The following is a 10,965-nucleotide window of genomic DNA, read 5'->3' as shown; positions in this document are numbered from 1 at the left end:
GTTTGTATGTGAGCCTTTGTAGGGATGTAGTGGCTCAACAGACTGTATTTTTGTTGCTGAAAGCAACATGACACTTAATTACAGTGTTTGTGTTGATTTCTGAAATGAGGGTTCAGGAAATTGGTGTGAGATTTTTTTTTTTATGAGTGTGTGCTTTTTGAGATTATTTGTTGGTGTTGCTTGCACGTATTATTCCACAGTGGTGCCTAAAGCTGCTTAATAGGAGAAGATAATTTTCCTCTTCCTCAATGGTAAAAAAAATAAATAAAAATAAATCATCATTGTCAGAATCCACAATGCATTCCAGTTAAAAAAAAAACAACACAAAACAAAACAGAAAGCAGGAAGCAAAAATAAATACATTAAAAAAAAACTTCATACACTGTATATACGTAATTCTTTATATTTCTCAGAAAGGAAGACTCATGTTTATACTACAGCTTTTAAATTGCCATTGCCAAATATTGTAGATGGATTTTACACACGCGGTCACATGCGCACGCACGCACGCACGCACGCACGCACGCACGCACGCACGCACGCACGCACGCACACACGCACACACACACACACACACACACACACACACACACACACACACACACACACACACACACACACACACACACACACACACATACATACAGCAGTGTATAGTATATTAATATAGATGTATGTATATATATATACATACACATATATCTACAGATATATATGTATATATATAATAAATATGCTTAAAAGAAAAGAGAGATGTATCTGTATAATATACATTCTTAAGTTTGGGGAGACAATGTCTGTCTAAAATATAATACAAGGGCTTATATGTACAGGATTTCTATGAGGTTATTTCAGAAGAAAATTGGAGAGAAACAAAAATGCTGAAGTTCCTCATTTGTATCTCTTTTGTTGTATCTCCATTTTTAAAAATGAATTGAAACATATTTAAGTTTAAAAAATGATAAGGAAAAAAATGTGATCATAAATTTGATGCAAAACGCATTTTGTCTTGCTCAGTCTCCGTACTGCTCAGCACAGAATCTCTCCTAGAACCGGGGGTTTCCCTGTGTTGGGTTGAAGATGATGATGCTGCTGCCACTGCTGCTGCCGCCGCTGCTGCTGCTACTGGGGGCAATGCTCCTGATGACATCTGGCGGAATAAATTGACCCGCTGGGGCACTGTAGTGCGGAGGCCGCTCTGCAGATTCATCCCCTGGATCGCTGCCGCCGCTGCTGTTGGTGGCACGATGGAGGCCAGAGAGTCTCCTGAGGCTGGGGGCACTCTGGGCCCCAGAGATGTGTCATGCGGCAGTGAAGGTTGGGAGGCCGATAAATGTCGGACATCCCGACTCAAGCTGCCTGACTGTAGAGCCTGCGTGCTCTTGTGGATATCTCCCCGCTGAGGTGAAGGGACCTGCTGCTGCTGAGGTGACTGTTGCTGCTGCTGCTGTGTTGCAGAGCCTGCGGCTGCAGATGACACAGCTGGTTGCTGGGCAAGCTGCTGCTGTGCTGATAGAGATTGTTGGGCAATGGGCTGCTGGATAAGTGACAGCTGGGAGCCTGTGCGCGAGCCGTACTGGAAGCTCCGGCTCGCCAGAGGGGTCTGCACTGGTGGACTACACATGGCAGCCGTGAAGGACATGGGGGACATGATCGCTCCTTGCTGCTGGAGTGGGGTCTGTGGGTTGGTCAAGGAGGCATTCAGGCTGCCATGAGAAAGACTGGGAGCGGGGTAAATCCCCTGTGCTGCAGCAGCAGCAGCGGCAGCGGCCGGCAGCATGCGTGCAGCAGAAGCGTTGGCAATAGCTGAAGCACTGTATGTCATCGGTACAGAGGACTGCTGGAGCTGATTTGTGCCAAAGGCAGTGGAAAAGGTGGGTTGGGCTGGAGAGTTAATGATGGAATTTCCTGACATTGGTGTTGAGTTCATCCCGCTGAGTGACTGCTTGCGGTCCACCATCATCACCATCTCCCTGTCCTGACGAATAATCTGCTTCAATATCTCGTTCTCCTGCGTATTGAAAACGCCGGCATTCAGATCCTTCTGGAACTTCTGCAGCAGCAAGGAATTCTTCTTCCCTGTTGGGGAGCAGTCAGGAGAGGTGAGCACATACAGCCATGGCAAAGTCTGGTTGCACTTAACCACAGGAAAACTGCAGGATTCAGGACAGTAATGATAAAGATGCAGTGTGTAGGTTTCAGTAGGAAGACTTCCTAACATAGACACCACACATTCAAAGGACTATAAAGACTTTGGCAGAGGGCATTTGTCTTCTTGATTCCAATACTAATTAACTGCACTTTATTTAAAATCACTCCATTAATGTCTCGTCAAGATGTATTTCAACTCTTATAATCATACAAACTGCATCTTTTCACGTCCACTAAGGTTTGTCATATTGAATATAAAATGTGAAAGACATTGAATGGCTATGACTATGGGAAGTGTAAGGTTTGAAAGGAGGTAAAGACACATAAGGAGACAAAAATGACTGAAAGTATGGTGTGATAGCGTAGACAGTGAAAGTGCTGATATGGGCAATGAAACACAGACTACTGAGGAGTCATACCCACACGTCATTACACTGGACAGTTTTTCTTTTTAGAAGAGACAAAAAGTCTAAGAACTAATTTAAAGTCACATTCTATTTAAATCACAATTAAAACTCGGCTAAAACACATCACAAGGACACTTAGAATAACCTTTTAACAACATGAAAATAAAAACACACAAACAATGCAACAAAGATCTATTCCTAACACACTATCTCACCATCAGTGGGCAGAGATTGTAAATATAATTAAACATTACATAAAACATCTTACCACAGAGTGTCACTCAGAATGCCATGCTATCTTTATCGCTAAAATTAGCGTTTATATTCCATTATTAGTTAAAAATACACAGTTATGCTATGCTTTTGCCAACCAATTTGGAAAATTAAATTATAGTAATGAAAAACACATCACTCCCTCAATATTGTAAACAAACTGGTTTTAGTGCTGGTGTTAACTGCTATTATTATGCACCCTAAAGGGCATTTTAAGCCCACAGGCCTGGAAATCTTTCCCAGTCTGACACAAGTCATGGACTGTGATAATAAAGGCTTGGCAGACGGTTTCCACTTTTGTGGCTTTGGGAGTTTGGCTGCAAAACTGTGGTAACATGCTTAATGATACTAAGGGCATGAAAGACGTCTTGAAACTGGTCTTTTGTTGAGAGAGCTGTCCCATTTGGCAGTATTAATAATAAAGATACATTTAACATCTTTACTTTGAATGACTGGGTCCAAATGTGTTTAAATGGTGTATTTCCTGTAATTAGCGTTGACCTTGTTTATCGACAGTCTGTGAAGCGCTCTTTGTCAGTAAAGAAGACAGAGTGGACTTTAAGTGTGCTGAAGGCTTCAGCTGTATAGTCAATCAATCATTAAGGCCTATCCTTGAGTGCAGAAGATTTCTCCACCTAGTTTACAGTTGAGCAGCATTTTCTGGACGGCTTTCTCTTCTCAAGGCTTCCAACAAGCCATGCATTCAGCTACAAGACAGGAATCATGCAGCTGTAACAGTCCCAGCCGAAAATGGATTGATCTCTGTCTGTAGCCATTTCTCAGAATCAAGTTCTCCGTTTGAAGTTATTCACTTTTACTGTCACTACAGGGTCGGGTAGATACAAAAATAGCTAATACTAGCACCACATACTGATTATACGACTACTGTTAACTTACAAGGCTGTTTGCATTGCACTTTTAAAGGTGATAGGGTTAAACTCTGTAGATTGGAAGGACAACACATTGATTTTGATAAGGTAGTTCAACATTTTGAACTTTCAGGGCACTCTGGGGGTATCACCCAGAGACAGGTGCAGAGCAACAGCAGTTTGTGTACATATTACATCTGCATTAGTCAGAAGAGTTCAACTTTGGACATTACTCATATATACTACACTGGTACAGGGCTTCAGTAGTGTATTATAGTGTGCAGCTGTCTTATTTGCCCTTCTGGATTCTCCTCAGGCCTCTTCTTATTTCTCTCCTCCTATAATCTCTATTTGTTGTTTCACTCTCTCTGTTGGTCAGTTAAGTGTATGCAAAGGCCATAACAGATCTTACGGGCTATATAAGCTTACATGCAAACAAATTATTTAACTATTTTCCTACTGTAGAAAAGAAAATCTCACCTCAGCCGCCAGACTGGAAACATTTTAGTAGACATCGTAATAATTGTCAAAGTCCTGTTTAAGGAAACATAAACTCACACTTAACATGTGAGCTTGATTTGTGCCCTGACACACGCCTTGTGGATACACTGTCCTGCTCTGACCACTAAACTGAATTACTCCACAAATCTCATATTGGAACGAGAGGCAAAAAGAAACTTAGCAAAATCTGATATATTTATGATCTATTTTCTGTTCAAAATATTCTGTTCCGCTTTCTCAGTGTTGCATCAAATGTTCTTCCGTAGGGGAGATTTTACAACACATGTACTTATAGATGAGGTCACCTCATCTATAGACCTGGACAGAAAGACTGGACAGAAAATATTATCCCTTAAAAACATAATGAAAACAAACATCAACAAAATGTAAACATCACTCATGGGTAAAGAGTGCTTTCTTTCTAAAAAAACAAAACTTATAAAATAAAAAATAAAAATGGATCAGCTATGGGTTGAATCACCATTTGAATGTAATACAATTACATTACTGCATTATTTCTTTCTTTCCTGGCATGATGGAGCATTTGGGATTCAACATCACCCGCAACAAATATGTTTTGTTTAAAAAAATAGTAATAGTTAAAAGGTAGTTAACCCATATCTGAAATCTGAAGAAAACTGTATAAATCTGAATAAAATAATCAACAAATACACCAAAACAAAACAAAAAAATCCCAAATTAAACACAGACATTGTAATGTTAACAAGCATCATTTAAATAATCAACACTGCTTAGTAAAAAATAAAATACACACATTACAAAGATGTATGGCTTTACAGAAAAATAATACAGTCTCATTTCACTATTAACCAGTAATAATCTGTGTCTGTTCTATTATGAATCACTGCAGGAAATGTTTAGTTTCACTTAATACACCATAACTAAAGAGCACTTTTTAAAGAGTGTTTAAACTGGTCTTAATGTGTGTGAGAAAATTAAATTTAATGGTTTAAATAAAACTTTTTTAGTATGTTGAGCTGTTGGCCTCCAAATGCGGTCAACATGAAATAAATTGAATGAGTAAGTAAAGTTTAAAGCCAAAGATGAGATTTACTTTCTTCTGATTTGTGTCAGTCAAGACTAAATCTTTTTCCAGATTATTTACACAAAAGACAGAAGTCATATTTCAAGTCAGACAATCAGAAACAAACTTTTTTCTATTGGTGAAAACATGAATAAATAATGAAATGGGATTTCTGCATGTGACAAAAAGTGTATGTGGCATTGCATTAGTAAAGTTTTTACTAAGCTGCAGACATTTGTGAATGCACTTTGAACAAAAGATTCAAAGATTAAATAAAAATATCACACCAACAGAGCTGAGTATGTGTTCATAATCTGGCTGATTATTCTGTGATTATAAATAAACATGGCATGTGATACTGAATGAGATATCTTTGTTTCCTTGATTGTCTTAGTTATTGACATTTTGAATGTGTCCATCAAAACATCTGCAGGACTAGTGTGGGTGACTTGAGTTATGTGTCACTGATGCAGGAATTCAACAGTTAATGTAACCTTGTGCAAGAGGACAAGCTCTTGTAGGATGAATTTGAGACCGGATCCATTTAGCAAGCCTCTAGGTCAATTTGTCAGGCTGTTCGAATGTTGGAATTGGAATAAAGTGTTTACCTGATGCCTACTCGTCGGCCAGGGCACTCTTGAAAACGAGATGTGCTCGTCTCAAGACGGACTCCTGGTCAAATAGTTTTTAGATAGATAAAAGATAATGTCAAATGTGCAACACGGTTATTGGTTTCAAAGCATGGTTACTTTTTTTTCTTTCCTTTTTAGAGCAAGACAAGCATGTAACCAAATGCAGTTCATATATAGAAACGATACAACCATCACGGATCATGACAAAGTATCTTCCCTTGTATGAGACAAAACCCCCTTCATGGTTAGTCTGACAGGATGGATCGAATCTATACCACTCTGAAAAGTGTCAGTCAGAGTGGTCAGCTTTCATTTTCCTGTTTACAGCTTGCTACAGCTGTAAACTAACTCAGCTGGTGGCTCTCATAAAAAGGGCAAATGCATATTATTCTTGAGATCAAAGGGCATATGTTGTGAAGGGCACAGAGTGACAACAAATTCCTACAATTTACTACAGATTGTGTGTGTTATTTTTTAAATAATGTACTTATTATGTCCAAAAAATGCAACCCTGTCTCCTTTGAATTACGTTCATATGCAACAAAGTCAACATTTGTTTTTAGTGTCAGGTTCTCATGCAGTGTGAGTGTTGATGTCTGTGTGGATGGAAGAACAAAGCCAGAGATGGAGTTTGTGCCCTGTCTCAAAAAACATAAAAAACTAAATTGCACAGAGAGCGAACATTTAACAGATACATTTAATATTAACTTAGCACAAATTCGAGTGTAAACATTCTGCTGATATGTTTTGTCTGATAATTAAATACAATCCAGTGCAAAAAGTGTTGCATATGAGTATAACTTTGAGGAGAAAAGGTTGTCTTATGATGGGACACACATCTATTATTGTATTCTGATTGACTTGCTTGGGTGGACTTATTTAAAATCTATTGTTTTATTGCTTGTTGCTGACTTGCCTGACGCTACAGTATTTCAACAGTCAAAATTTAGGGTGCAAAGCAATTCAATATTGATGTGCCTGTGTCAGGCAAAAGAATACACAAATACAAAGCCATGACAAAGAAAAACAACAGTAACAGATAGAGAGGTAGATACAGACTGGAAGCTTAACCACTGATGTAAGACAACATTGGCACACTGTTATTATGCATACTCAACTTTAAATTTGTGTGCAGGTGATTGTTGTTCTGTGTTTAAAATAATATAATAGGGCCGAAAAGTTTGCTGACAAGAAGGTGACTTTATTGATAAAGCCAGTTGTAATGGTGTGAAAATGTGTGGCTAATCTATTATGGTGAACTGTCAGCTTATGTGTGTACTGTAGCAGCCATAAAAAATAATGATATAAATCATTAATCATTTCAAAATGTAACTTAACAAACCTGAACTTCATATATCAAAATTATTTGACTCCAAAGCTGCATTTTATGATATACATATAACTTCTTCAAACTGTGTCCTACGTGATTTGAATCAAATGGGGGCATTTTTATGTATCATATGGGAGTCTCCATCAGTTAGAAGTTTCTTGGAATAAATAAAACATCTATCTGAAACAGAATGTATGCTGTTGAATGAATTAACCATACTCAAAGACAGCTGTGGATATCAGCATGAACTGTTGCTGCTAGAAAGATGTTAACAGTCAGGTGGAAACCACTGCATACCCTTTCTATTCATCAGTGGAATCACTCTTTAATAGAGATTTTATCTGTGGAGCGCTCTGTTGCTAGGATGAACGGAGCAGGCCAGGTTACACTCAAAGCTAGGAAGGAAGCGTTCAGTGCAGCTAGAAACACGATACCATTTTTTCCCCTCATATTTTGTTTACTTATTTACTTTGCAATGCACTATTAGGAAATATCCTACATTTATAGTGGAATTTAGAGAAAGACCAATGGGGATGGGTTAGGCCAGAGTTAAGGTGCGATCAAAGGTGCAGGTGCAGGTTTACTGTTACTTTACTGTATATTTTTCTGTCTTAGTCATAATGGCATGGCTGTACTACAACCTAAATGTTACGTTTGATTGATTTATTATGATATATATATATATATGATTTATTATTATCAATATTATTATATATACATACATGTTATATTATTTGTTTTATTATTTCCTGTTTTATTTATTTACCTCAATTAGTGCCTTGGTACATCTTATTGACAGGGGTTACTTTTTGTACACCTGCAATCCTTTAAAAAAAAAAAAAAAAGGGATAATAATAATATAGTAATAATTAAAAATGTGGAAATCCCATTTCAACTGGCAAGATGTACTAACCAAAAAATTCATAAGTAACTGTTATAATTGTGTGTCTCGAAGGAGAAAGGAGCATTTTGTAAAACAGCATGACTGCATGGAAAATGGCATTTTAATCACCATCAGTAACCTGTAGCCTTAATAGCCACTTTACCTTTATTTGGAGAGCATCCACCTGCACTGTCAAAATTAGGTTTTTAGTCTAAGTGACTTATCAGAAGTTTGCCAAAAACAGGGAAAGAGGTGCAATGCACTTGTGAAATTAGTACACTGTGGTCAGAATATTCATTACCATACTGTACATTGTGGTGGATTGGTAGCAGCTTCAAAGATTAAATGTAGCAGTTTACTCCCGTCAAACAATTTTTATTAACAGTGTACAATAGCTGAGCAACAAATGAAGCAATAGTCTACAGTAAGAATTAAATCAGTAATGATCACACATATTTGTTTTGAATGTGCAACTGCCTCTTTCAAGTTCAAGTTCATTTTATCATTGAGTCTTAAAAATATCAAAACCTAAAATGTATTTACAAATAGATAAAAAATTACTAATTTTACACATACTATTTAGTATTTATATTGTTGTATAAATTACTTTTTTATTCAATGTGACACTGGAATATGCAAATGAAATGTAGAGTTACATTATGTGACTACATTTTATTCTCCAAGAGATATAATGTTTACATTTAAATAAATAAGCCTGACTGAGGGCAGACGGCAGAGAGGAAAGTAGACATATGAGAGTGGCGTGTTGCGGTTCAGAGAAACTTTGTGTTGAGACCATGATGGACAATGAATGCATCCCTAAAGTATTTTGGTTTAGCTTCTGTCTGTGTCTATTTGTCAACCTAAATTAACTGAAACCAACAGTGAGCTCAGTGCACAGTAAGCAGTACAAGAAGAGGACGGGGAGCTCAGTTCAAACCACCCAGGCAAGTGAACAGCGTAGCGGTAAGACGAGTGGAGCAACAGCAGAAAACTAGTCTAGTTCCTAATTTTTGAAGCAAAGCCTGCATCCTTTCTTGTTGGTAATTAAGGCATTCAGTGTATGTTGTGGCCTGTTAGTAGCCGGTACAGCAATAAGGTGTAGTGGTATTTAAATCCCCTAGACTTAACAACAAAACATTTACCAGAACTTCCTGTGCTGGGTTAATGAAAGGTTATAAATATAAAAAAGATACACATTTCAATTATATCTATGCAAAATATAAGCAAAGACACATATGTACCTTCTACTTCTGCTAGTTGACCTTTTTTTAAATAATACTTTAATATTTTCTACAGGTTTATTGTTCAATCAAGTATTGGAGCAGAAAAATCTAGAAAATGAATTGGAGAATGTGAAACTGGAGGGTCAATGCCACCAATTATTGCCCTGTTGGTAATTCATACATGTGCCCCTTTTTAATCTGGAACAAATCTTTGTTCATGAACCATTATCATCAATTTTCTTTCAACTATAATCTGTCATGGCTAAATTCTTCTGTAATTGTTGCTTTATCAGAGAATAAAGAATATGGAAGCATTGTTGATGATGAGGGTATAGCTGATTAAAAATAGACAAGTCCTGCCTGTTGACAAACTGGGCTGGACTTGATGGATGTTGGGACCTGAAGCGACTTCTTGATGTCACCTGGCCCTGCTCAGGTTCTCTTTTACGGGGTTTGTGTCTGGTTGATTTTGAGAACTCTGATATGGGGTGGGGTGCTGCTCATACCCAGGAGTGCAGATGAGTGGAAAGGCCAGACACACATGCATTTGAAGTTAGCTTCCATCCACTCACTGGCGTCCAGTCGGGGGTCAACACCAAACCAACGAGGGGGCGACCTGACTCCCTCCCGGACAGCGACATGCACTGCCTTCCAGTTAATCCAACCACAAAACGCTATTTTGGTTCTTTAGAAGGATTAATGCTGGTTACAACAAATGTTCTTTATGGTTACATAAAACAAAGAAAGAGATGTGACTTCAAAAGAAAGAGAAAAAAGATAGCATACAGGTCATGCAGCACAAGATGGCAGACACAGTGCTTTTATGAGGAAAGAAGGCAAACAAATACTGATAAGACAAGACAACAAGGCACGATGACAGGCAAGAGATTCAACCAATCAGACAGGACAGGAGGATTAGATGTAGGCAGGTCTTACCGATGCGGTCCAATCGGTCAATGGCGACAGTTTCAAAAGCACGTCGCATCATGGGGTACTCTTCTAGCACCTCATTGAAATGGTCAACAGAGAGCGAGAAGAGTCGGCAGTAGGTGTCTGCTCGCACGCTGGCTGTTCGCCTACCCTTGGTGAGCAGACAGATCTCTGTATGGCAGAAACACAGGGAGACAAAGAAAAAACGAGGTGTGAGAGAGTTAAAAAAGGAATTAGAAATATAGTGACAGAGGAGGAGAGTACATCAGGACATGAAGGAAACCCTCTCAGTAATTACAGGAAAGATTACCATATAGATGAACCTTGAGCATAAAGGTACAGAAGCAGAAGCTAATGTGAATGTAAATAAAACGGGAAGCCCATCAGCGCTGCTGTCACTTGCAGTATACTAAGATAATTTATCATCCTGCAGAGAGCTAATGGTTCCATAATGCGACACAGTAGTCAGCTTTACAAAAAAACCTCCAAACTGCATCAATGCACTGAAGTTCTCAAATGCAATGTATAAGTAAACAGGGATTTTGTTTCATATCAAACTGTATTATTTTTCAGTCTCTGTGGTTTCTGATATGAAAACAGCATCAAAAATAACGTTGTAGCCCCTTCATGTCAGGTAATAACATGGCGTGCTTCTTTTTTGTTTTTTCTTTTACCTTTAAAATTAAATGTAATAGGACCAAACTCAGTCATCAAAGAC

The 10,965-nt window shown here is 38.2% G+C and overlaps 1 protein-coding gene across 1 annotated transcript in view; it reads right to left on the bottom strand.

The window, feature by feature from the left end:
* Positions 1 to 979: 979 nt before the first annotated feature.
* Positions 980 to 10,965, bottom strand: part of LOC133995297 (potassium/sodium hyperpolarization-activated cyclic nucleotide-gated channel 1) — a 70,362-nt gene continuing 60,376 nt past the window's right edge. The window contains exons 7-8 of the mRNA XM_062434638.1: positions 10,254 to 10,418; positions 980 to 2,079 (exon numbers count right to left, since the gene is read on the bottom strand). Coding sequence (XP_062290622.1) covers positions 980 to 2,079; positions 10,254 to 10,418 — 1,265 coding nt within the window. The remainder of the gene's footprint in view (positions 2,080 to 10,253; positions 10,419 to 10,965) is intronic.

The sequence above is a fragment of the Scomber scombrus genome, chromosome 15, assembly GCF_963691925.1.
Source record: "Scomber scombrus chromosome 15, fScoSco1.1, whole genome shotgun sequence".
In the NCBI taxonomy this organism is placed as follows: domain Eukaryota; kingdom Metazoa; phylum Chordata; class Actinopteri; order Scombriformes; family Scombridae; genus Scomber; species Scomber scombrus.
This window is presented reverse-complemented; position numbering and strand designations above follow the sequence as displayed.